At 45.1% G+C, this 27844-nt stretch overlaps 1 protein-coding gene across 4 annotated transcripts in view; it reads left to right on the top strand.

Moving 5' to 3' along the window:
- Nucleotides 1-12798, top strand: part of phkb (phosphorylase kinase, beta) — a 69776-nt gene extending 56978 nt beyond the window's left edge. For 3 of the 4 annotated variants that reach the window (XM_057017395.1, XM_057017389.1, XM_057017396.1), the window contains 15 exons: nt 1665-1748; nt 2219-2323; nt 3004-3086; nt 3278-3368; nt 4393-4451; nt 4674-4836; nt 5636-5717; nt 5796-5853; nt 8740-8830; nt 9853-10058; nt 10201-10335; nt 10688-10817; nt 11312-11419; nt 11603-11734; nt 11802-12798. In XM_057017395.1, coding sequence (XP_056873375.1) covers nt 1665-1748; nt 2219-2323; nt 3004-3086; nt 3278-3368; nt 4393-4451; nt 4674-4836; nt 5636-5717; nt 5796-5853; nt 8740-8830; nt 9853-10058; nt 10201-10335; nt 10688-10817; nt 11312-11419; nt 11603-11734; nt 11802-11939 — 1665 coding nt within the window. In that variant the 3' untranslated portion in view covers nt 11940-12798. Of the gene's footprint in view, nt 1-1664; nt 1749-2218; nt 2324-3003; nt 3087-3277; nt 3369-4392; nt 4452-4673; nt 4837-5635; nt 5718-5795; nt 5854-6224; nt 6316-8739; nt 8831-9852; nt 10059-10200; nt 10336-10687; nt 10818-11311; nt 11420-11602; nt 11735-11801 lie in introns of all 4 variants that reach the window. The other variant, XM_057017394.1, reaches the window with a different exon arrangement.
- The last annotated feature ends 15046 nt before the right edge of the window (nt 12799-27844 follow it).

Raw genomic sequence — 27844 nt, 5'->3', positions numbered from 1 at the left:
AACAGCTACAGACATCAATACGCTTGGAAGATTGGCACAAGGGTGCGATTAGAGGTTCAGTCATGCTGACATTATATTAAAAACCATGAATACCTAAAAAAAAACAACCCTCTCTTAGTAAGAGAGGGTTCTCCTAGCTGCTATAAATGGAAGTCATCTGGGCCTAAACAGACATTTATCTTGAAAGATGAGTCCACACGATACCGAGTCACATCCCCTAGTGACTGTGTTGGGTAAATGGCACCTTCTCACACCTCATTAACACCGTAGAAGTGTAAAATATAGCTCTGAAATACAGTTTTTCAGTCTCTCTGCCACCTGTCAGGCTTGGTGTTTATGCTGCGGTGAGCGGAATGAAAGGAGTCTTTGATAGGCTGTGTGTGTGTCGCTCTTCTTCATTGGTATTCTGCACGCAGGAAGTCGTGGGTGCAGAGGTTCTTCCAGCATCTCTTGGCTTTTCTCCTGCCGTCTCTTCCTCACCTGGTAGGCCAGTGCTTCGCAGGGCTATTTCTTCCTTCAGTAACAATGGCCTTTGTATTTACACGTCCTTTACCTCTTTTGTGTTGTTGCCTTTTGGCCGACAACATCCTCCCGTTGTCTCCCGATGAATAACGTTGAGGAAGCACTTTGGAGTCGCAGAGCACCACCTTGTGGCTGCGAGGTGAACTGCAGTTGGTTTGAGACATTAAAATGCAGCAGAAGGTTTGGAAAGCACGTATTTCCTCTAGAGTGTAGGTGTTCAGTGCTGTTTCATGGTAGAACACATCTGGAGGCACCCTGGTGGCTAAATGCATAGCCTGTATGACCTGGGGATTTATTGCTGCGGTGTAACAGTCTGGCACATCCAAAATGCAATTCGCACTCTGACAACATGTAGCGCAAGAGGTCGATAAGCTGTTTTCTCAAATTATCTTTGCATCAGCGCATTGGTGAGTGCAGGAGTTGGAAGCTTTTGCCTGAACACACCAAATGGCCTCATTACTGCCATTTTGAAACGAGCTGATATAGCCGGTTGATGGCGCAGGGGCTCGGTCGGTGCGGCACTTGTGTCAACAGCCAAAGCTTTTCACACCTGAGCAGTTGTAATGATGCATAAACCAGAGATTCCAGAGAGAGTTCAGCTCAGGCTAAGTCAAGAGAAATCCAAAATGTGACGCCCAGCTTGTTGAAAATATAAACAAACTGATAATAAAGATGTCATATTCACCCAGTAGAGAAAATATATCCCCCTGTAGAAAGATTTTAAATAGTTATTTTTTTAAAAACACGACTCTGCAACATCTTTCTCTTTTAGTGGCCGTTCGGATCCCAGTGGCCCCGCTGTACCGCTCCGGTGCCCGTGGGTACGCTTGGCTTCACTAAGCACGCCGTTAATGGCAGCACGGGGACCTTTCATTATCGCCGTGCCTCATAACTTTACCGAGAGCTAATACCAGTAGGTGGTTCCGTCATATGGTGGTAATTTCACTTTATGACTTGCAACATCAGAAATGTCTCTGCGGGACCGTCCAGTGATGGACTTTCATCAGGTTCCGAATGGCACTGGGCTGCGTGACATTTCGAACCACTTGGGAGATTTAATATCATGTCGCTGCCGATGTGATCGGGAGGAAATGTTGAGCGGTGATGTGTTGCCTGTCTGCTCACACTCGACTTGTCCGCAGGCGTACCGATTCTTGGCCGTCAATAAGAAACTCGGGTTGACTGGGCGTCCGGAGAGACCAGTGGGCTGCATTGGGACCTGCAAGGTACATAAAGAGTAACCACACAAACACTTCCACACAGCGACTGGTACATGCACACACACACGCTATATCTGCACAAGCCGTGTGTGTGTGTGTGTGTGGTGTGTGTGTGTGTGTGTGTGTGTGTGTGTGTGTGTGTGTGTGTGTCTCACAATGAAAAAGGAATCAGAATTGCACCAAGCCAATATTATAATGGAACATATATGGGGAGAAAAGCAGTCTGTAAGAGGACATCATCATCATCATCATCATCATCATTATCATCATCAGTGCATGTTTTAGTGTGTGTGTGTGTGTGTGTCTGTGTGTGTGTGTAAAAGCTGTGCATGTCCCTGCTATCACAGATTGATGGGTTCTTTTATAAACTACCCAGAATAAAGTATATGTGGCAACCTGGGAGCCATTTATCTTCTGATTCAGTGTGTGTGTGTGTGTGTGTGTGTGTGTCTGTGTGTGTGTGTGTGTCTTTCCAGATTTATCGTATCCTGGGAAAAACGGTGGTGTGCTACCCAATAGTGTTTGATCTGAGCGACTTCTACTTGTCCCAGGATGTTATGCTCCTGATTGATGACATTAAGGTAAGTCACATTTATGGCGCTCATCAGTGCCGCAGATTCACGGCGGAGCTTTTTCTATATTCCTGTAAAGCTTTAAATAGTGCCTGACACCCGTTGAGTGTGCGCCTGTCTAAGGGAATCATTCCCGGGATCTGTTTTGGGACACGTCTACAAGTGAGCCCGTTTGATTTTAGAACTTAATCATTTTATGCAGGTAAATATTATATTATCCTTGATTCTCTTTCAAATAGGCAACTTCTTTTATATTCTTAAAAACATTCCAACCCTCAGCAGAAAGCTTTTCTTCTGTTCTGAACTCAATCCGAGGTAAATTATTGCAGGAATAGAAAAGATGTCCATTTACCTTGGATTTAAAGCACCTGGGTAATTACAGTTTTCTCTGCTTGTCTGTCTGCTGCCTAATAGAAATGCTGTCTCCATGAAAAAGCTGCTGCTAGTCTTAAAGCCTGCCTTGTGTTGCATTCACACAGTTTTGGTCTCCAGTGGTGGACAAAGATTCAAAATTTGAGGCTTAATCTAACCAAACTTGCCCCTCTTGGGCGTCGCGTTTGCCGAAAATAAAGAAAAACTTTGCGTTTGCAGTATTTTGTCACTTATTAGCATCAAAAACTGTTTAGATATTGGTTGTTTCTGTGTGGAGACATATGCTAGCATAACATTTTCTGTGTGTGTGTGTTTAGAACGCCTTACAGTTCATCAAACAGTGCTGGAAGATGCAGGGACGTCCACTCTTCCTGGTTCTCATCCGTGAGGATAACATCAAGTAATATACACCTCCAGTCTTTCTGATAACACTGTCACATCGCTTCTCCTTCTCCTATCTCTCCACGCGTCATTCCATCTCCTTTTGTCGGCGTGCGTCTGCTCAAACACATAATAGCTGCCCTTTTTTTCTCCGTTATCATCTGCACTCTGAGTTAGAATTGACTGAATTATTTCGCCTTTTGTCTCCAGAGGGAGCCGCTTCAACCCGGTGTTGGACATGCTCGCCTCCTTCAAGAAAGGCAACATCGGAGGGGTCAAAGTTCACGTCGACAGACTTCAGGTTTGTGAAAATCCCGCGTTTGCATCTACGCGCTCGCCTACGCATCAGGCGATCGTCCCAAGGGATTATTGCATCTGTCAATCAATAGTTAGCAATAACGTTATCTTTAAGTGTTGCAAGCTCAGCGAGATTCGTATGGAATGATGAGAAAGGAATGCCGATCTTTCTCCTCTAAAGACATCGTTTCCTGCTTAAACATGTGCTCAAAATCAAGACTGGCAGGATTTGACCCCATCCCAGTGCCAAATGGTGGCTCTGATGGTTCAAACTGATTGATTGATTGATTGATTGATTGAGTACTTTATTGATCCCTTTAGGGGGTGTCCATCAGGGAAATTAGCATCTCCAAAAAAACGTACAGCACTGTACAAAATTACCCACCACCATTACACACCATTAAACCTATTAAAGATAATAAAAATAGAATAAAATAAGAAATAAAATAGAATAAATTAAAAATAGAATATAAATATAAAATATAAAACTATAAAAATGTAAATAAATGAATAGATGGATGAATGAACTGAATGAATGGATGTCACAGTATTATGTTATTCCAGTGTTGTTCCAGTTAATTGGTTCTGGTTAATGCTCATGCCAATGGCTAGATGATGGTTAGATGACAAAATATAGAAGATAAAGCGACGCTGGGATTTTTTTGGTAATTGGTAGCTTTAACCCAGTGTTGTCGAAGTCATGATAGAGCTTCACAGTGGGATTCAACAGAGCCTTCTGCGGATAATCCCATTTCCCTTTAAAGTTCTTCTTTGCCTGGTTGTGATGCACTTCACAGCCAACTCCTACAGCTTTGAAATTCTTTGCCTCTTCCTCGTTTCATTATTATGGGAAGCTGCACTGCTCCCTTCCTACACTGCTAACTTTTGTTTTACAGCTAAACTTCCATTGGGGATGTTAATCCCTGTAGCCCACAGCAGCAACTGTAGTGGAACTGCAATCTTCCTATATTTATAATCTACATTTATAATCTATGTTCTAATTATATTTCTATCTTTTTCTGTTTTAGACCTTGATATCCGGAGCAGTCGTGGAGCAGCTGGACTTCCTGCGTGTCAACGAGGCCGAGTAAGAATTAAGTTCGGATTTTATTTGGTGCACAAGGCAACAGGAATAAAGCAGAACATTGCACAACATGTTTAACACTGCTGAAGACGGCATTAAACGCGTGTATGTGGGTGTGTGTGTGTGTGTGTTCGAGGGGATGGAGCTTTGGGATGGATTATTGATTATTTAGCAATCGTATATGGACCAGAGAAATAGGAGACATTGTGTAATGTGCGTTTTAAGGATCCCGGAGTTCAAGAGCTTTGAAGAGTTGGAGCTGCCGAAACACTCCAAAGTGAAGAGACAGACGAGCACGCCCAACGTCTCAGACCTGGAGCAGCAGCCGGAGATCAGTGAGGAGGAGTGGCTCCACAAACCCACCCACGAGATCATCCAAAAGTTCCACGTGAGTCCAGAGGCCCCGGGGAGCAAAAAGGCTTAGAAGCAGTTGGGAAAAACCCATCCGCTCCCATTAAAATGCTCATTTGCACTTTCAGTCACCAGGTCCAGGTATGACGGCGCACGACGGCCACCTTTGAGTTTGTTCCGCCATTATATGTATGTGTTGAGTCAAAATAAGAGTTTAAAAGCCACTGTAGTCGTCCGTGGTGTTGCTAGCCACCATCAGCTCACAATTAGCAGCTCTCTCCTTGAAATTCTTCCCCGTCATGTCAAGAGTTTAAGCAAACCGTCTCCAGAAAATTCCCTCTGAAGTGGTGTCGATTGTCTCAGACGAGCAAAATCTCAGTAAAATCCATCCGCAGTTTTTCAGTGAAATCCAGGCTTGAAAAAACCGCAACAACAAAAGAACAGCCTCCGCTTTGTTTGGTGGACGTTGTAGTGCCTGAAGTTTTCATGAATTTGCCCGTTTGCTTTTGTTCTTTATTCTTAAGCTGCCTGAAAACTCTGAAGTCTGACATTGACGGTCACAGGCTCAGTCAAACATGTGCTTTTAAACACCAGGACAGGCCAGAACCCCCCAAAAAAGAACATTTAAGCCGCATATGTTTATAGAGACATCTGGCATTTCTTTAATTAACTGAAAAATGTGTCCGATATACGATTAACACAATAAATACAGCAAGAAATTTCTTAATTTGTATATTTTGCTCTTGAATTCTCTATTAGAATCTGATTGCATCTATAGTAAATACTGTGTATTAATGTGTGTGTGTGTGTGTGTGTGTGTGTGTGTGTGTGTCCAGGACTGCGCCTGCTTGGCCAGTCAGGCTCAGCTTGCCGGGATCCTCCTGAGAAGAGAAGGTCCACAGTTTCTCTCCAAAGATGGTAGAAAAAGCTCCCTTTGGCTGCTTTAAGTGTGAGATTTCTGGATTCATTTTCATTTTCCGCCATCTGCGATTTCAGAACCCATGAAGGACGAACTGGAGAGAATCTACAGACGAGCCGGCAGCCGAAAACTTTGGTCTGAAATTCCCACGTATTCACACAAACACAGATTTTAATGTCTATATAAGGAGCAGTTTTATCCTGAGAACATCCAGATATGTGGTGGATCACAACAATCACGGCTCTAACTTATATATATTATATTAAATGTAAAGATGCCCTCAGCATCTATTACAGCCTCTTCTTTGGGTGTAATAGCCAAATAAAGTGGACTTGAATTGAATTGATGCCCTCTAACATGGCGACGTTCAGTCCCTGAAGTTCTGTGATCATCATTAACAGCTTTTTTGGTTTATTAATGATGCGATGGGATGTTTAGACGACGGTGGGATTTTAATGAGACCTCGTAACGTTTGTGCTGACTGACGCGTATTTGAATAACTGTAGGCTGGCTGTGCGCCAAGCTGCTGTCATTCTCAAGAAGTTTCCCAGCTCTATAGCCCCTCACATCACCACCATACTGGTGCACGGGAAACAGGTAATATTCCCGCAGAGCTGGAGCCAAGACGCTGCATGTTTACCACCACTCAGCCTGCTAGTTAGCTGGTTGTGTTAGTGAATAACTGTGTGGGGCTCAGCCAGCCTTGTGTTTGGTTTTCCACATAACCAGGTCATTAATTAGGCTTCTAAAAGACCACAGGAGCAGCAATAACGCTAAGGTTGAAGCACAAAAATACATTTGAGGGCTAAACAATCAAAATAATACTGTTCTTTCATGGTCATTTCTATAAAATCCCTGGGTACGTTTTGCTATAATTCTGTTCTACTGTGTTACATGACACAAAGGAACCCGTAATCTTCAGTGTAGCTGCAGCTCCTGGATACTAACCTGTCCAGGAAGGACGCGGCGTGACTGTCAACCAGTTTACCGGCTGTTGTGCAAATGGTGGAATGGAGAAGCAATCGCAGGACAACGGCTCTTTAGAAATGGCTGCGTGGCCACAGAGCGATCTTTCTGACTGATTCTCACCTCCAGCTGTAGCTTCAGTCACAACCCCATTAGCATTAGCCAGAGAACACCAGACTGGGCCGATTCTCCGCCGGTGCCCTGTTCTCCTGGGCCTGGCAGCAGACCTCAGCATCACGGCCAGATGTAGTTGGGACACGGAGGCCATAGCTCTTCCTCGTAGATTGGAGGATGAATCCCTCGTTAATGGTTTAATGGTTCGGTTGTGTAATGTGTCTTTGTGTTGGAGCGCTTTGAAATTTCTCCTCCCTTGCGGATCCCTCAAAGATCTGCCGGACAGAAAGAGGTCTGTGGCATTGATTCAGGTCTGTTTTAATGTCCCGTTGTCGTAGCTGTAGCGTCGCCGGCCTCGGCAGCGCGTTCTAAAGAGTTCCGTTTGGTTCTGGTTAACACGATGGCTAACGCTCACGCAGTAACTAGCCGAGTCAGGCTAGCATGCATTCATTGTGTGTCCCTCCATTCCTTCCTTCATCATCATCCACAACGGCTGGACGTATACTTTAACTGAAATAGAATTTCACACATACACACTTATGGTGCCAGATCGTTACTCTCGGCTCCGCTGTGTTAAAGTTAGAGAAACAAACCTGTGTAACCTGATTAATTATAATAATTTAATAAGTTTCCTCCCTCTGCACAGTAGCGTTCTTCCCTTCTGATCAAATCTGGGAGCTTTAATCACTCAGGCCTGAGTAGCCGCTCAATATTGCCACATACGATGTGTCTTTTATTTGCTGTCAGAGCTGCTAAAGTTCTGTTTGGCTCGTTAGCGTAGCGCTGGCCCGACTCGCCACGCACTCACCAAAGGCTGCAGCTCATCGCGTCTGCCTCTGCTCTTCTTTAGCAGCTTCCATTATCTGATGACCTGGTTCCTTTAACATTTGCTCTTTTAATATTTGACTCTAACGCAGAAGAATTTGCTTTTGCCTGGATTTTAAAGAAGAAAATACTAATAAAATCAGCGCTAATAACAAAGCCTGCTGGGAAACCTGCGGGGGGGAAGCGGCATCGATCCTCAGTTCAATTTACTTTCTCATTTACCTAACACGAGCCAGGAAGTGGAGCTTGAAATAGGTTCCCCTACAGAGCGTCGCTACACTGACACCATATCTCACCTAAACATTGGAGCTTTGTGCTGGAAATGTTTAAACGCCGGAAGTGTGCGGGCACAGCAGTGTTGCCGGACTGAGAGGGACACATTCATGATCCAACTGTTGTGATTGAGCTCTTTCCTTTGAGGATGGTGTCAGCTTCTGGCAGCAAACTACCACAACGGTAGTTTTCTCATAGGATTCCCACAGACAGGAGGAGGAGTCACTGTAGAGAATACTGGAAATGAGTGAACATTAAAATCAGCTTCTCAGAGGCCGCCTTTGGCCTCCAGGGGACTAAAACAGCTTCAACCTGCTTGGACCCTTCTGTCAAGTGTAAAGTTGAGCATCAGTAGGCTAAAAAACCAGTTTGGGGGGTTAGTTTTTGATTGTAACGTTAAACTGGTTCGGAAATGTTGATGTTGGGCTGATGAAAATGAAGATTTTGGCCCTTTTATGATGGAGGGAGTCTGATTTAGTCCAATAATGCATTTGAAAATCCTGAAGAAATAGTCCCCTGATTGTAACCAGGGAGTGGCGACACCCTTTTTTTAAAGCAATGTTGGACTCAGGGTAAAGTAGGACAGGATGACGCCCATATTTACGTAAAAAAACCCACAAAGAGGAAGTGATTCATGTTGAACAGTGAAAAATTTGGATTCTTCTGTGTACATTTTACACCCCAACTCTAATTTTAAGTAAAGCGCTGTATATTCTCTACATAATCTGAAATGGACTTAACTTGGATCCCAGGAGCATCTTATTTTCAATATTGCGAAATTTGCAGTAATTTGAAGAATTGGACTTGATTACAAGACTGTTCTTGTGTCTTTTCACCCACTAGGTCTGTTGTCCGCCTTGCTGCCAGTCTCTTAACTAAGCTAGTGGACAGCCTTGCTCCCAGTATTACTAGTGTTTTAGTACATGGCAAGCAGGTAAGTGGACACAGAGACGGCGGGCTGTGGGGGCTGTTGAGGGAAACGGCATGTCAGGACCATCATTTTAATGTTCACTAATTTAAAGGAACCCCATCAGACGCCTCATTAGAAGCTCCTCACGCTGCTATCCTCATGCACGTTGTCTCACCTCTCATCCTTTCAGCGTGTGCTTGAAGCTGTGGTGTCACGAGGCTGCCAGTGTGCCCATATCCAGCTCCCAGTTTAGACCCACTTCATGCACCCTGTTGAATTATGACCCAGCTCCTCACACACACACACACACACATGTTCACGGGATCATTTTCCGTCTAGTGTTATTCAGAGATTAGCCCGCTCTTGAGATTGTCAGTTATCTCGCCTCATTTTCCTCCTCTGAACAGTTTTAGGCATTTCATTACGCTGAAGTAGCTCAAGGTGGGAATCTGCATATAGATTGCTCACCGGAGGGAACGCTCGCCCCGGCCCGATCGGAAGAGCTGATTTGGGATGTGAGGCGGCGGCGCTCCTCCACTCGTGATAACGGCTCAGTCGGAACACGAAGCCCGTCCTGCTTCTGCTCTAGCTTGGATTATATTTCTTGTCTGAGATGAAGTGCAGACCCCCCCCCCCCCCCCCCGTCTCCAGTTGTTTCCACCTTCAGTGCGAATCAGTTCAGATGTCGGGCCGGAGACGCCGGGCGGCGTCCCTCCGTGGCGAGGATAGAAGTGTTCTGTCACCATGGAGATTGGTGCGGCAGAACTTTTATGAGACGGCTTTTAGAAAGACCGCCCCCCCTCCCCGCCCCCCCCGAAAAGATTCATCTGAGACCTGTCATTTGATGCCAATTTCAGAGAGATGGGAGAAAAACAATAATTGGATCTAGAAACGTCTAATACACGTGCGCCCCCACCAAGGTGCGCGCTCTCGTGCACACTGGCAGCTTAGCGTCGACACAATACAGTTTTAACTGCATGTTTATTGGGGGGGGTGGGGGGGGGTTGATCTGTGTGTGGCGACGTGCTAATGCGTGTCTTTGCCAGGTGACTCTCGGCCTGTTTGGGCAGGAAGAGGAAGTGATCTCCAACCCGCTGTCGCCGGGGGTGATCCAGGGCATCATCTACAGCAAGTGCTCGGCTCCCGGCGCCGAGCGGGAGGCCGTTCTCCAGCAGGAGCTGGTCATCCACATCGGATGGATCATCTCCAATAACCCGGAGCTCTTCAGCGGCATGCTGAAGATCAGAGTCGGGTGAGACGCGTTCGGGGCTCTGAAGGAAAACCAGATAAGTTCAGAGTCGTTGTCCCCTGTAGATAAAGGACGCGCTGCCTCTGTGTGTGTGTGTGTGTGTGTGTGTGTGTGTGTGTGTGTGTGTGTTCTCGGGTGGTTCCAGGTGGATCGTCCAGGCTATGAAACACGAGCTGAAAATCCGAGCTGGGGACATGCCCACGCAGGACATCCACCAACTGTCTCCCAGCGACATCAAGCAGCTGCTGCTGGACGTCCTGCAGCCCCAACACACTGCCAGGTACCCCCCCCCCCCCCCACACACACACACACACGTGATCGACGCTGCTTTCTGAGCCCTTTCCCAGCGCTCGTCTTTCAACACGCTGGGCTTTATCTCCATGTCTTCCCTGCATTCAGCATCCTTTTTTATCTTTAATTGTTTTATCTGCCGCCTTTGTTTATATCGGATCATATTATCTGCTTCTGCATCAGCCCATTTCCCCACTGAAATGATTAAAGCTTATCTAATCTCATCTGATCTAATAAGCATCGACTTAGACAATTCCCCGGAGCCCAGAAGCTGTCGACACATGATTTCCTCTCCTTAAAACTGAGTCCAATATTTTCCCTTTTTTAATGTTTCACCTCAGGTCTTGGCTGAACAGGAGGAAGATTGACGGCTCTCTGAACAGAACCCCGCTGGGATTCTACGACCGGGTGTGGCAGATCCTGGAAAGGACCCCCAACGGTATTGTGGTGGCTGAGACGCACCTCCCACAGGTAATTATATCCTCCAGTCATGCTGCTCTCAGCACTGTCGGCTCGATTGAAGAGTTTGTTAAGGCAAATTGGGTCACGGCAGCCAACTTTTGGGCCCAGCCAGCCTCCCGTCTCCCAGAAGACTTTGATCTGAGTCCTGGTTTAAGGGCCACGGCCCCCGTGTTGTCATGTGGGTAGGTGTGTGTGTTTTGGCTGCTGAAAGCCACAGATAAATAACAGTGTGGAAGGATAACTGTCCAATCTCCTTGAGTTTTACTCGCTGCTCTTTTAATATTTCGATTAAACAATTCAAATAATTTCACGTTTTGTTTTTATTAAGTTAGATTTTTTTTAATAGCAGTGAGAACATGTAGATGGGACAAGTCTGTAGAGATATAACATTTATCTACTTGATTAAAGCATTGATCTCATGAGAAACACCAGAAACTGGTTAAAGGTTTTATCATAAACCGGCTGCTAATCAGGTCAAAGTAAACCACCTCTACTTCCTGTAGCAACCGACGCTCTCTGACATGACCATGTATGAGATGAACTTCTCTCTGCTGGTGGAGGACACGCTGAAGAACATCGTCCTGCCCGAGTACAGACAGATCATCGTGGAGGTAAGAAGCCCCTCAACAGCACCAGGGGGCCACATTTCTGTTTAAAACTGTGTAGTTTGTCCAGAATTAAGACGTTAGGAAGCTACCTGCAGCATTTTACTGGATGTCTTGGTACAATTCACTTCCTGGATGTAATGACATCACTTCCTGATAACCTTTTCTCTCTTCCTGCGGTTTGTTCAGTTACTGATGGTGGTGTCCATCGTGCTGGAGAGGAACCCAGAGCTGGAGTTCAGCGACAAGGTGGATCTGGACGGTCTGGTGAAGGAAGCCTGTAATGACTTCCAGAGGGACGGTGCCCGCTTGGAGAAGCAGGTAGCGCGACTGCGTGCTGCTGGCGTAACTGATGCTTCCACTGACATTTGTTCTGTGGCTTTGCTAGGACAACATGGAGGCGTTCTACAACACACCACCTACGGGCAAAAGAGGCACATCCAGCTACCTCACCAAGGCAGTAATGATCCAGTTGCTGCAAGGCGATGTCAAGCCCTGCAAGGATGACCCATGCTCCGTTAGCTAGCTCTGCACCTCCCTGACATCATCCTGCTGCAGAGCGTCCATTCAAAGGTTCACCTGTTCACCGAGAGCTGCATCCTGGACCAGCCTCTTAGCAGCAGCAGCATGTTAGCACGTGTGCTGTCTTATTCACTTTCTTTGGAAACGGTATTTCTTTGACTAGTCCAGCTTATTTATTGCACCTGTGGCCACATTATTAGCTTATTTCGTCTGGAGTTGTCTTTGGCTTGTGTTACCTACTGACTTGGGGAGAGCAGATGTACTGTACGTGCACCGTCGTCAGAATTCAGTCCACTTTCACACACATGTATAACAGGTGTCGATGTTGTCGACTAATTCTTCTTGACAAATCCGAGGACATCCCAGTCGTGATCACGCGACCCCGATGTTGCTCACAAATGCGATTTGAACAAAGTATTACATTTTTTATGAAGTCTGTCGACGACAAACTGGCCAGCTGTTGCCTAAAAAGAGCTGAGAAATAACTGACTGAAGGAGCATCAGCTTCTACATCATCAACCCAAACATCAGGCTCCAGCTCTGCTGCACGTCGTCCTCCGTGCACGTCCTCCGGTGCCTGTGCACGAACCTCCGTTGAGCGATGGTAAAGTCTGCCTGATGAAGCCTTTGTGATGATTTTTCTGGGTGTTTTAACGTGTGCTAACGTGTACTGTAGAGCTCTGCATGCCTGGTCTGCTGTTCAAAACGTTGCCATGGGAACCAGAACAAAAAAAATCTCTTGTCAACTTTAGGTAATGACAGAAATCTCGGTTTGGCTGCTCCACGTCACCATATGTGCGTTGTTTTTAACTTAAAATGAAAATCTGTACTTTAGGAAAACATTAAACTTGACAGCATGAAAACAGGTGTTTGTTTTCCTTTTGGTGAGCAGGTAAATGAGTAGAGATTGTGGAAGTGAGCAGAAGCTGAGCAGACGTGTGTTTGGCGTCCTAGTTACACCCACTTATGTTGCCTGATCTGCTTATCGGGCTGCATCTGGCCAGCAAGGCTGAGTTCTGCGTCGCTGACGCGCTGACTGGCGGGGGTGGGGGGGGACCAGCTCCGCTTCGCTTCATATATTCAATTTCACACACACATACGTATACACACACACACACACACAGGTGGAACACCTTGCTGCCGGTCACTTCACATTAAACTGCCCATTCATATTGCAAGTTTCATACTTTTGTAGATCATGACATGTTATAATGGTCAAAAGGTTTCATTAGTTTTTTGTTGTTTTTTTTGGAAAGTGTGGACAAATATGCAAATCCTTCCTTCCAATGATAGTTTTGAGTTTTAATTTAAATAATTGGTTATTTTACGAGTCAGTAGAAATCATTTTGAGGCCGTATTAATTCACTTTAGCGACCCTTAAGAGGACGCATGGGGGCTCCTTTTTCGCTTGCACTTCATCGACTTGTCCATTAGGGTGCAGCAGAGCGCAGGAAATCAAATTGATGTGGGTCGTTTCTTATTTCTTTTCCTTAAAATGAATTTCTGGGATTTAACCCACAAATGGAAGCCAACAAAGGTCTGAGAGCACTTTTCCCCTCCCAGCTCTGACCATGAACGTGTGTGGGAGGGTGGGGAGAGGAGGAGTGGGCCCATCGGATTGGCAACGAACACAGGGCGGAGGCCGCAGGAGGTCCCGCTGTTTGGATGAACAAAGACAGGTATTGACACACAGCAAGCAGGCCGAAGATCGGAGACCTTGATTTCATTCTGGAGCTGCAGACGTCCTGCTGCTCGACTCCGTCAATGTCACAGTGTTGCTGAAAATCAGAAGTGCACCACAGCAGGAAAACATCAGGGTTTATTGTTCAAAAGGGAAAGTTAATGGATTTATTTGGAATAAACATCCAGTCAGTCAGGTCGTGCACATCTGCACTTCACTCTGTTTGGATGGTGTCAGGTTTTACTTTCCATGTAAATGTCATGCATATAATTCATATATCGGCACCAGATTCCGTTGTGGATTTCCTCCGCTGCCAAGGCTCCCGTTCGGTTGAAGGTTAACCCTTTCAACACCCTCATACAGGAAGATGGGGGAGGCGAAGAAAGACAGCCGAGGAAAACAGGGAAGGAGATGTAGGATATGAACGGGGAGGCTGCACACATATGGGCGAACAGGAGGATTCCTCTGACCCCCCGCGGCGTCTCCATCTCAGCAGCAGCAGTGGGTCCAGACTACAGACGCTGGGCGATCTACAAAGGCTCCTGAGGGGTGTAGCTCAGCCTCTGAGGCTGTCAGTCAGAGACCCCTCACAGCTGGAGCTTCGACAGAGAGGAAGAGGGCTGACGGGGACACGGAGGCCAGGCACCTCTGCCTGGCTGCTTCCCGAGGTAGTGGACTCGCACCACAACGAGGCAGTCTGACAAGTATGTAACTAAAACTAGACGCCATGTTCATTTAGTGAACATCATTTAGGAGGACCACAACGACAGAAACAACGGCCTACATATCGGTTCTAATAATAACGATAAACGTAAAGTAAAACGTAAAGTGTAACGTAAAGTAAAACGTAAAGTGTAATGTAAAGTGTCTTCCTGGCTGAGGAGATGGACAAGGGGGCCTCCTCCAGAGGTAGCCCAGCTGACCCTTCCTTCTGGCTCCATGAAGCCACGCTGACCTCGCCAACGGGCGAACTGTGCACGTCTCTACAGAAACGGCCACATCAGGTCGAGGTTCAGGCCCCGCACGCTCGCCTTAGACGGAGCACATCTTTTATTCAGCAGCCTAAATTGATTTTCCCAAAGGAAGCGAGAGGTTGGAACAGATGTGCATAATCCTCTCACACATTTGTGTAAATGGTTGAAAACGAGCACTTTTTGGCAGCAGAGCGAGGAACGTCCTGCAGGCAGAGTCCTGCTCAAGAGGCCCTCGGCAGGAGTGGTGCATCGTGGGTAACTGCCTTTGGACAGCAGTGCAGTCTCCAGGGCAGGACAGGAAGTATCTATCTATCCATCCATCCATGTATATATATCCTGCTTGTCATTGTACTTGACCTGTTTCCATAGAAAAGGGATCTTTTCCTTGTTCACACTGGTCACTGATCTATTACATCCAGCAAAAATCGAGTTTTAGTCGCGTCGCCCTGTCATTTCTCGACAGGCCAGCAGGTGGAAACAGACAACCAATAATTCCACTCATGGACAGACCTCATGGACAGCGAGGACAGCTGCAGAGTTCACGTTCAAACCCGGTGGGGTTGTCACGTGACTGTTGAAGCTCACGTAATCACGTGACCGGCAGCGCCACAAACGTATGCTTTGTCAATACACTGTATTTTAGCATTTTTGTACATCTTGGCTCTTGTCAATTTTGATCATTGTATTTGTAAAAACACATATAGTTGTTATTAATTATTATCTAATACTATAAAATTAGAACAATCGTAATATAATTCGATTTTGCATCACTGTTAAAAGGCAATTCAATGAGTTCTGAAGGGGCCAAAAGATTTATTAATGCTTTGCTCAGTTTCTGTCCTGAGAATAGATTTGTTCTACATACTGTATATTTATAAGTCTACGTGCACTTTTTAAAACATAGAAGATGACACATCACCAACATGTAAAGACATCAGCAACTTTGATCATCTCAGTTTTTATTAGCTTCCTGATACACACAGTTGAGTTGATCTTATCTGTTGTTTAATTACTCAGGCATGAAATCTGCAGAGTGTGTGTGTGTGTGTGTGTGTGTGTGTGTGTGTGTGTGTGGTGTGTGTGTGTGTGTGTGTGTGTGTGTGTGTGTGTGTGTTTAGCCCAAACATTCTCCACAACTGCAGCACACACAGACTGAGTATTCTGGGAAATATTCTAAAGACCGAAATATTATTTGTCACAACTGCATAATTGTTTGGATTTGGTTTCTAAGGTTAGAATTGATTGTGAGCTACTTACTTGAATGTAATGGGGAGAACTTAGATCTCATTACATGGTCACCAAGGACACATAATCACAGCAAAGTTCAGAAATTAGCTGCACAGTAAAAGCAAAGTCATGTTTTTTTCAAAGATTTTGTGCTAAAAGTCTAATAAGCTTTAACTTCCCTCTGTAGAGAATAGAGCGCCTGAGAAAAGAAGCCGCATTTGCATGTCTTGCTCGCTTGAATGTTTTAAGTGCTTTAATTTCCCGGTCCTGTGCACCATGAGAATTGTGCGCTGCTAATTGCTTCTTTAATGTGTATCGAGAGCGTAGCTGCTGTGTGCACACTCTAATAATGGCTTCATTATGCTCCGCGTCTTCGCCAGTGCATTTGTTGGTTTACAAAGCGATGTTTGCCAATATTGGTGGCCTCAAGGCAGCACAAACACTATGAATAACTGATTAAAGAGGCATGTTTATATTCAGCTGCACCAGCCCCGTGCAGCATTTCAATGAAACACAAGTACAACAGTTATGACACCATAAAGTGGAGAGGATTTTTCCCACTTTGGTTATTTTCAATTGATTTTGGCATAATAAAATGTTTCTATTTTACAGCGGTGCTGGTGCTGGCTCGGTCTTTAGGGGATGTTAGGCGGAGGGTTCTTAGTTCAAATAGCACGCGGGTATGGAGACAGTTGCAGGGACACCTTCTAAACACTGCCTAGGTACCCTTGAGCAAGGCATCGAACGCTGAAAGGGTGACTGTCTCGGGCAGCCTACTTGTTCTTTGTCCCCTCTCCCATAAAAAGCACGTGCATGTATGTTCATTTGTATGTTCAGGAAGCTGCATGTCCTTGTATCTGTTCTTAAAAAAACAGGAATTTCTCCCCAAAAAAGGGAATCCAACAAATTTTAAACACTGATTAATTTTAGTCTCTTTTTCCTCCATCCATCTCTTTTTTGAAAGGTGGAATTCAAACAGCACAGCTGATTCCATCAGCAACAGTAAGTGGTCATACACATATTAAAGCTTGAAGGTTTATCCTTTAGTCGTGACTGAACAGCATTCTTCAGTGAAAAGATGCACACCTTCTAAGTGCAAAAGACAATAAATAATCAAAATGTTTGGAATAGAACCAATTACAGCCAAGTATCTCCCTTAAAATGAGCCAGCCAGCTGCTTCGACTCCTCAACGCCAAGGAAATATGTTAACATGACCCTCAACGACTTTAAAGGTGAATCTTGTTGTAACAGCTGCTGGAAGTCTGATTCCGATGACGTTTGGTCGTCCGATTTTCCACTTGCTGCAGCAATGTGGATCTTTACAAGACTTTTGTGGGGCTGCCATGTCTGTGGTTATCATGACCCATCCCAAACCTCCCAGTTTGGGGCAGTTGAGCGTGACAGAAGAAGACTGAGGCCACGTTTACACGACAACGTTTTCAGGTGAAAACCCCCAAACTGAGCATTTTCAGCGATTTTGGGCACGAGCACTACAACTGCAGCCAACTGAGCCTGCGTGAGTAGTCGCACATCTGCAAGTTTACACGTTGTTTTGAAAGTTTCCCCGATTGAGATCACCTGCTTCTTTATGTGCACACGTATGTTAAGTTCATTACTGACCCCTACTGGCCTGGAATGGACATTACAGCATATTGTCTGCTTGCTTGGAGAGTTATGGATGGATGGATGGATGGATGATGGATGGATGGATGGATGGATGGATGGATGGATGGGCAGACGGACGGACGGATCTGCTTCTGCGATAGCCTGACGGGCAACTTGATTTAATTTAATTTTATTGACAGAAGCGATGACACAGTGTTTTAATCATCATGTCGTGAATCATCATGTCAAGCCTCCACTGCCGTGTACTGAGGACCAGCAGTTCGTCCATCAATCAAACTTCAGGAATCTCAGCAGGTCTTAAATAATTTCTGGATAAAGTGAGGACGTGTGTTCCCAAAGAAAGTGTTTTGTTCCACAAGCTGCTGTTCTGAGAGGAGAACAGAACCCAGCGCAGCCAGCGGGTACTGTAAGGGTAACTGCAGCTCATTCCAGGTGTCATGAACTGTCCTGTCAGAGGACCTTTGCTGCATCATGAATGTCATACAAAAAGCAGCACAGCTTCAAGCGACAACAGTTAAACGCAGTCTTCCTCCATCACTCTGTAAAGTAAAGTAAAGTAAAAGTACGATGATGCTGCAACGATATTTAGATTTTTTTTGGAAGAGTATTGTCCATAGGGTAGAGTTGTGTGTTCAGCTTGTGTAGTAAAGAAGGGTAAATGTCAGACATAAGATGTGGCTGCGTATGAGTGTTTTTGTGTTAAAGATGATGAAAAATGCATGTTGAGGTGCTTGGCGCTGGTGTGTGGGAGGACGCGAGAGGCAAAGCTTGCCAGAGCACCCTCAGTCCATGTGACCTCTCACTGCTGGCACTCCAACTTTAGCTGCACTTTTACAGAGCGTATTTATCTGATCGCAACGTTCTGGAGCCAAGGACTTTGCAAGGGCTCATAATCGTATCCGTTCTCTAACTGAGGAGAATTAGCAAAGACCTGAGGCGAAGGATACAAGTCTGGGCATCCACACTCCCGCTGAACAGATTGATTGTTAAAAAAAAACAAAAAAAACACTGTAAAACACAGTGTAAACAGACATTACCTCCAGCAAACATGGTTGGACGTTTTACAGGGATTTAAAGAGGCATTTGGTGAAGAAATATCTGTTTTTAAAAAGTAAACTCATACCCACAGACACGCCCACGTGCACAAACGGACACAAAAAGTTTTCTATCAAGACCTAACGTGTCTTGATTCATGCAGCCATTTAATCAGTTTTGCTGCTGGCAACGGCTTAGTTGAAAGGGAGAAGATTTGTAAAGAAGCGTCTCACTGAGTGACACGTTCTTAAATTACACCGATGGCTTCTGCATGATCAGGAAGAGGCAGGCAGAGCACAGCGAACGCACCGAAGTCCTGACACAGAAGAGGATTATGGAAGTCCAAGAGCGTGAACTCGTCCCCTAGGAACTGTCAACCAAAAATGGAATATTTTATCTGTTATCTGTCAGGAAAATGTGTATCTTTGGCCTGTAAACAAGCAACTGTGATGATGTCACATTACAGGCTGTGTCACTGTTAACTCACAGCGGAGTGATGGAGAGTTTCAGCTGAGCAACAGAACGGCACTCATTCACACCAATCAGGGCGGAAAATTGAGAGACAAGAGACTCCGTTCCCCGCTGGACACACACACACACGCGCGCGCGCACACACACAAACACACTTTCAAAAGCAAACTTGCACAGTGGTGGGCTTCCTGTGGTGTTGGCAGCAGTTGAAAGTGGACGTGGGATCAGATGAAACGAGCTGGGCCATCGTTGTGACAGATGACCACCACTCTGAAGCTCCCCGCCACTCCATTGTAGCGTGGGTGGGGCCTGGCGAAAGGATGAGCTCATGTGTGTGGCGGTTCCTCTTGTTGTCATTTTACTGTTGATAATGTTCGGTTCTGCTGACAAGCGGCTTGTTGATGGACAGGGGAGGGGGTGAGGATTTTTCTGTGATGAAATAACTCTGTAATTATGAGTTACTGGTCATTTTAACAGAGGGCATCTTAGAATACTGTTTAAATAAAGATCTGTTGTATTGGAATAGATGCTAATAACCTTATAGAATACTGAGACATCAGGTTAGTGATGCATCATTTGGGTTATCAAGTGGTGGCCCACCTTTTTGGGTGTTCTGCTGATAGGCCCATGACACCTCTAGAGGGTTCAGCAGTGAAGCCCAGCATCCCGGGTTCACCCCTAGATGCCATTAACTCATTGGAAGGCCCAGGTGGAGTCCTTCCCCTTCACCACTGCCACTGACTCCCCTTTTCAGCACCTTTGTTGGCAGCAAGCTCCATGTACATCAGCTTTTTGTGCTTGCTGGCCTCCTCTACTGAGGTGTCCCAGGACACTGTCGGCTCAATGAGGATCAAAGCTGACCATAGCACCAGGTCCGTTCACAGGTTGGTGGATGCAATCTTAGTTGGGAAGCAGAGCTTTTGATTTAAGTCTGCTACTATGTTCCAAATCACCTATCCGGCTCCAATGCCCAACATCTGGACACAAGTTTTTGCTTGCCAGTGGGATCACGTGGGTGGAAGCACCTTGATACTCATCCTCTGCGTTTCCCGCACATTATGCACCAAGACATTTTGGCGCCTGGTTATGCCTCCAGGTGTAACGGCCTTGAGTGAGGCTGGACTTGCAGCCTACTAGGATGTGTTTCAGGGGAGTCAGCCAAAATCAGCACGTGGGGTCTTCTCCATTGGCTGTGGTTCTTGGGGTTCTTGTTTTGCCTGCATAAATGGCTTTTTGCTGTCTGCTTCTTCTTGTCGCGGTACTTCCACCAAGCTTGCATCCTTGGGGTGGACTGGGGTCCAACCCCTCCCAGTCAAGATGGGGGCCACTTGGGCTACAAGGGAATCTTGTAATATCATCTCCAGTTTTACTTTGGCACACATGTACTCCTCAGATAAGCTGGAGATGGGCAAGAAGAAAAAAATATCTTTTTTTTTTGGAATATAATGTTATTAAATCACATCAAGCCTTCAAGAAAACCTTTGTGGAGATCAAAAGATGTAAAATTTGACTTCAAACCCCGAGGAAAAAGGACTGCTATAGAATCTAATCATCTCATCTTGAACCATTTAAAATGGTTTGAATCCACTGGCGCCAGCTAGCAAAAACCTGCATAAAGAAGAAAGGAACAATAAATATGTTAGAATCTCTAGATGAAGTGTATAACATCCTCCCTTTCTACAATCTGGAAGATACTAATTTACTTTAGCTTATGTAGAAAATTAGCATTTGCCCTGACAACACGTTCATTGGTGGCTTTGTTCAAACATGGCCGCCATGGCCCGTTTTCTTGACGGTGTTGTGCTTAACGCAGAGAGATCAAGAATCATCTGTGCGTTCAAAGCGTTTTTATACTGCAGGCTGGATGGAAGTAACACATCTGCTTTCAGCCTCAGTGCTATAAATCAAGTTTGGACAAAATTGCAAAATGGTGCATCACATTATCAGAACCAGCAGCTGGTCTCTGAAAGCTGTATTTCTCAGAACAGTGTGAGCCAATGGAAACTGAAAGCAGACAACAGTAGCCTTTGGCTGCGTGGATGTCACATATGGTGGCAACAAATATAAAATTACAGCTTGCAGCTAGATGGCAACAATGTGGTCCAGCCTTTAGTCCCTGAGTTCCTATTTCAACCAAAATAAAGAGCCATTGTCACATTGATGGCTATTAGCTCCATTAGTCTGTTCTGTGAAATATTAATAACTTTGTTTTTTGTTGATAGACACAACAAATCACTTTTTTAAGAAGACAGCACCCCCACCCCCCACCCACCTCCTCAAAAAGCTTTGAATTTTCCATTTTGGAAAATCAAGTCAAATCAAGCCTCCATCACCATAGCTGATGTGTTAGTATTAGAGCAGCTCCGGTGTCATGGTCCTGGGGTCCTTGTGTATCCGGTGCCTGGTTTTTGTTCTCTCTCTTTTCTGTTGTCAGTCTCAAGAAGCTCACCTGGGAGGGGGGGCATCTGAAGCAGCTGCAGCCAAACAGCAGTTAGTTCACTTTAAAGGACTGGCCGTGGTTTCCCCCCAGCGACAGATAATTCCACATCTTTTGGTTTCTGACGGCAGCAGACCTACAACCCTAACCCTCGCAGCCGCTCACCTGGTCACCTCCATTCTGGGTTCAGCCCATCACGACCAGGCTGGCTTAGTAGACAGCTGCATTTGCTGCTTCAGCATTTCAACTTTTATGCAGGCAATAGCCAAAACCTTCACCGATCAGGAAGGCGAGTGATCGCAGCTCGCCGAAGTCTTCCATCTCTGGACAACAACACCAGCACCAGCACCAGCACCACCACTAGAACTACAGCCGCAACAGGAAACTGTGTCCCAACAGAACACACATGTCCAGACAGGGACAGAAGAAGGCAAAATCCTGTTTACACACAGATTCAGGAACATACAAAGAACACATGCACATCATTGGGGTCTCGCCTTCTCTCTGGATACCAGCTCATTTGCCTTTTTTCCAGTCATCAACTGGGACTGGAGCCAATAACTCCCACCCCAGTCCCCTTCAGACCGCTGCCCTGGAACACCTGTTCTTGCTCTGCTGAATGGCGCCCACTCCATTGGAGTCTTTTTACACTTTTTCAGGTTTAAACAGATAAATTTGGTCTCTGGAAGAATTTGTTTTCTGAAGCAATAGAAGGTAAAAAAACAGTGAAAAAAACACCACTTGCAGGTCACAGCACTGATGAATCCATCTGGTCTTCATTCTATAAGATTACAATCCAAATTCTGACTAATAACATATAACAGAATGACTGCAGACCCCTAAAAATCACTGAGTCCACTTCTAACGTCCTGGGCCAGTGTTAGCTACCGGAACACTCGGAGAGCCTTGTCTTTGACCTCTCAGTTCAGGTAGCATGAGAAGAACTGATAAGCCAACCTAACTGATGGTAATCTGTGTTGAAAATGGAATTTGGGGCTCGTTTTTATTTTTTACGCAAGTTAAGATTCAGATTTTTGGCGTCTTCCGTGTGTCACGGTGGAAAACCCGACATGATTTATTTGGATCTGCTGATTCCGTTAGCATCCATACAGCTACGAAAAGATGCAGACTTTCAAGAAAGGTTTTATCTTTGGCTTCAGAATTTTTGGGACAGTAGATTTGTGAGGTTGTAACAGGGACATGTGAGAAGCTGCCACAAAGCTTTGTGAGGGAAAAAAGGGTCAAAGTGGGATCAATGACCTTTCCACTTGAGTTGGAGCCACCAAGAGCCTCATGGAAAACTTGCTGTTTACCAAGCAGATGGAGGGCCAACAGTTACTGCTTTGTTTTTGTGCCATCCATTCAGGTTGGTGATTGGTGAGCACCATGTCCTTCCTGTACGTGTCAGCAGCTCAGATCTTGACTTCTGCTGACTCGGCTCAGCTTCATCAGTGCTCTGCCCCACCACGCACGCTTCAAGTGTCACTGCGACGCTGGTCACGTCATGTGCGGGACAAGTCTTAATTTAACCTTTCAAGTGTGGGGAAACGGACAACAGTGGTGAAACTAAAGTTATATCTTTGCAAACTCTAAAGTGTAACTTTGGTAACATGCTTCCCTGATCTGTGGTGATTGATGCTGTCTTTTCTGTGCTTTTTGGAACGGAGCTTCTCATTGTTTCACTGACACATAGACAAACTCCTCAGATTTATGGCCTGTAGGAGGAGGAGGCGGAAGAGGAGGAGGAGGAGTAGACGGGGGAAGAAGAAGAAGAAGCCTCTCCGCCTGCTGCTGTTGCTGTCTTTTACGATCTGTCGTTTGATTCGCACTGCTGGCACAGGTCAACGTGCAGAAACGTCTGGTGCACCTGCCTATATTTCATGCCGCTTGATCTCACTGTAAGAGCATTTTTCTGTGCCTGCAGATCCTATAAAGCCCCTTGTGGTTTAACTTTTGTTAAGTCAGCAGGCTTGAGACCACATGGTGAAAAGGCTGCAGGGCTGCTGTGTATTGTGTACATTGAGTGGGGTCAGGGACAATGAAGCTGGTGTGTGTGAGATCCCAATTGAAATGATCTCACCTCTCTTCAGGTCACCTCATCTTTTGTCCTCCTCTCTCACACTGTATATTCTTCTCTGCTTTTCTTTTCATCAAAGAAGCCCATTTGCTGAACAAACTCTCTCTCTCTCTCTCTCTCTCTCCTCTCTCTCTCTCTCTCTCTCTCTCTCTCTCTCTCTCTCTCTCTCTCTCTCTCTCTCTTTCTCACACACACATGCAAAGTCAACATGCCAGGCATTAATCCTTCCTCCAAGGGGACAGGGTTTTCAGGAGTTTGTCTTCACCCATTGTTCAGCTATGGAGGCCAGAGTCAGGGGAAGGTTTTCATCACCTGTCCCCAGACATTGTGATCCCTGGAGAAGTTAAAGTTTGCCGTTGTTAAACAGGCTCTGGTACTGCTGGGATGGATTGCTGAGGAAGATTAAAAACATCTAAAGTGATGATAAGAAGACAATCTTTTTTCCCTTTATTTATAGTTTGTATGCCCTCCCTATGTCCGTGTGTCTATAAACATGCATATGAGTTTGATTCTAAATTTCTTGTGGTTCAGGTTTATGAATGACTGGTGTCCTTTGATGGACTGGTGACCTGTCCAGGTTGCGCCCCTTCAACTGGTTATTCTGGGAGTTGAATGATAGCAACTGGATGGTTTGAGTTTCTTTCATGATTCATCTACCAGAATTACGGTGACCTGGATGACTGAGAACCTTCACAGACATACGATCAACTGGTTCTGAACTGGCAATCAAGCCTCAGAAGGGCCTTCAGAATCTCACAGTTAACATATTGTACACATCGAGTGTGAAGGAAGCCCAGCTGAAGCCACTTATGGAAGGTGACAAGTAGGAGTCCGGGATCCTGTCTAATGTGTCAAAACATTCATGGATGTAGGTGCTAACGTTTAAATTTGAGACGTGACACCAACAGCCGTGGGGCTTTGTTGCAACAGAAGTAAGCGACTAAATTGTTGCATCTGGTTGGTTTAGGAGCTCCAAAAGCTACTCAAGGCAACTGCAGACTATGAGACAGAATGTAAGTTAACCACAAATCCACAATGAGATATACAAAACTGACCCCAAACTGTATTTCATAATCATTCCCCGTTGCGCTTACGTGCTGTGTTTATTTCCTGCTTGTTTGCATATCCCATGGAGTGTGTTTGCAGCACTGTCAAATGTGATGAAGGTGTGATGCTCCTGTGGTTTGTCTGGATTAAAATTTTGCACATTGGCCATGTAGATAAGTTTGCTCACCATGGTGGCCTAAAATCCTTTTATTTAAAGCGCAGCTACGTTTTTCCAAATACTTGAGTTGATGAGCCAATTTTCAAACTTTCTTTCCATGATTCTCTTTCCAATGAGACTCACAAAAAAAAAAGGCCTCCCTTTGGTCCAAAGTTCTCTCATGTTCTCTGCTAACTTCTACTTTGTGGCTGATTTTACATATAAGCAATCCCTTTTTAAAAGCAAATCAAAGTTCGTCAGATCTATCATGGAATCTATGTGCAGAACTTTGAAGATGAGTTCATCCCAAGGATGACAGGTTCAAAAAAGAGTTGTCCATCTTCTTCCCATCGTACCCTGCTGAACCTTGTGTTTTTCTGCTCCTGGTTGCTTGGTGTATTTTTACAAGAGATGTTTATTCTTCGAAAGATGGCTGAACTGTAATTTTGGTTGTCCATCTGTCTCTATGTCTGTCTGCTGGTCTCTTTGGGAGGAAAGAGGTTGTGGTTGCCGACCACTAGCGCAAACTGGGCTGAGCTCATTCGGCTTCTCTTCTGGCTGAGGCAGCAACACTTGGGCAACATGTGTCACCTCTGATGTGGCAAAAGAAGAGCAGCTGTGTGCTACTGCTTCAGGTTAAAATACTGGGTCCTGGGACTGGAAATATGACCAGCAGGTGAGATAAGCACGTTCTAATCGAATAGACAATTACTACTATAAATATATCATGTTATTATACAGTTATTAATCTTACTTTCTTGCCAAAAATGTTCCATTTCTGCATTCGGCTTCAGGATATATTGACACTGGAGAATTTTATTTGTCTCTCATTTAGTCGCTCTTGATCAGACATATTGGCTGATCTTAAAATATTTTCCACACCCACGCTGGAATCAGAGCCTTTACTGTGTACTTCAATAAACCTGCTCCATTGTATAAGTCTTTTTGGAGCTTACCGCAGTTAAACAGAACCTTTACAGACAGCAAAAGTCAAATCAATCAGTGTATTTACGGTTTGATGAAAGAGCTTGGAACCAGTAATCGACCCGTACAGAAGCAGACCTGAGTTTTGTCACGTACCCCTGGAAGTGAGTGTGCCTGGCGGGGCTGCAGAATGGATGTGCTACTGTGAGGATAAACGGGGACACCAGGGCTGACTATGGGAAGCCCCAGTATCAAGGTCCAAAAGTCCTGCATTGATGGTGGTCCAACAGACAGTGGGTGGTGATTGAGATGAGTGTGCAGAGGAGCTGGACTTGGAGGCCTGGGAGGAGGGCCATTGGCAGGCGGCGCATCCTAAATGGAGTAAGATGAGTGTTGCCAGTTGTCACGTTGCATTTGTGGCATGGAGGGGAAAAAAATCAGAGCCACAAGTCTGGTAGGAGCTCATTATTCCATCAGCTCTGAAGTGAGTCACTGAGGCAGACTTTCCCTGCTGCTGTTGTCACTCTCATTCTGCTTAAGCTTTTTCTTCGTCTGACAGACCCAAAATGATCATTTTTCATCTTTGATCAGGTGTTCGATCACGACCTAGATAGCAGCACTGTCCATGGGCTTCTGTGGTTTAACATCAACCTTTTGAGGGATGAAAATCAAGGGAAGAGGCACCAGATTTTAATGATGTGAGATTTCTAATTTTATTAAGAAGTGGAGTGTTTTCTTTGTTATCAGAAGCCTGTTTCCTTTATGCTATACTCTCACTAATGTCAATAAACGCAGCTTTATTTGTGTGCTGTGTTTTGTAGAGACAAAGAGTGGGAAAAAGGAAAGAAAGTTGTAGAAATGTGTGACTTTACATAATTAATCTGTGACTTCTTCTGTGGTTCCTCTTGAAAATACACATTTAATTTTATACAGCTCAAACTTTGTGTCACTTTTTCCTCCCCCCGCCCCCCTCTAAGCCAGGTACAATGTCACACTACAAACTGCCAACTGTCCCTGGAGGTTCAGCCGCGAACAGGAGGAGAGCTTAAAAAAACGCAAACAGTTTAGCCTCACAGCTTGTGAAAAGACCTTGATGTGAAAAGAACGTCGCTGACTGGGCACTTTTACACATTAGCTCTTTATATCATATGTCAACTGATATCGGCCGTCCTTTGTGTTTTCTAAACCATTAAGCAGATATCTGAGGCCACCAGGGCGCCGGATGACACAAAACAACAGCACCTCCGTTATTCTTTACCTGGAGATCCTGAGGGAAATGATGTAATGCTCCTCTGATAACATGATACCTGCCTGCGCAGAAATACAGTAGAAATGGCTTCTGTCATGTCCAGACAGATACAGCAGTTGGATCAGAGGCATTCAGAAGAAAGAAACGACCTATTATTGGGCATCAAATAATTTTAAAGTATTATTTATTCACCAGGGTGGTTGTGACGTCTTATTATGCCACGCTATTAAAATGCTATGAAATTGATTATAAGCTGCAGAACAATGGAATTAAAAGAAGAAATTCCAATTAGTGCTGACCAGTCAGCTGTAACACATCACCCCTGAAACTGTTCTTCCTGCTTTTACCACAACACTGGCAGCACCAGAGATGAGGGGCACCATGGCAACCTCAGATCTGTCTGCCATATTGCAGCTGTCAGACACAGGTATTAAGTGGGTCATGCAGCAGTTCCTCCCGACCTGTCAGAAGTCCAGTTGGCCAAACTGCTACTTAAAATGTACCTAGTACCGGGACCAAATGGTTCCAGTGGAAAACCCATAGGGATTAACCAGGCAGTCAGGTGGACCCATTAAATGGTGAAAGTTTATTGAAACAAACCAGCGTTTAAAAGGAGAACTTCACTCATCGAGCAGGTTCAAATTCACAGTTTGAGTTAAATAATTAATATTAAGTATAATATTAGTATTAAGTAAAAGTATTATTACTATTATTAATCCGCAAACAGAGTCCATTTTATTATTGTTGAAGGTTATTCCAAGGTTATTGTAAGAAAACTGCGCAGCAACACTATTTAATAGCTTGCCATGATTTTTGGCTCAATAAGCTTATTAACAATCGGACAATATTTGGTATTTACTGATTTGAATATTTGGGTCCAGTAAAGTTTTCCTAAAGATGTTGAATTTTCTCAAGGGGGGAGGGTCTGACAGCTACTTGGACTTTCCCGTCATTAGCGCAGTTGATGCTTTTCAGCCTCTGTCATCAGACTCATCCCTGACAC

Source organism: Takifugu flavidus, chromosome 2 (genome assembly GCF_003711565.1).
Source record: "Takifugu flavidus isolate HTHZ2018 chromosome 2, ASM371156v2, whole genome shotgun sequence".
Classification (NCBI taxonomy): Eukaryota; Metazoa; Chordata; class Actinopteri; order Tetraodontiformes; family Tetraodontidae; genus Takifugu; species Takifugu flavidus.
The sequence above is the reverse complement of the archived record's forward strand: the minus strand, read 5'-3'. Positions and strand labels throughout refer to the sequence as shown.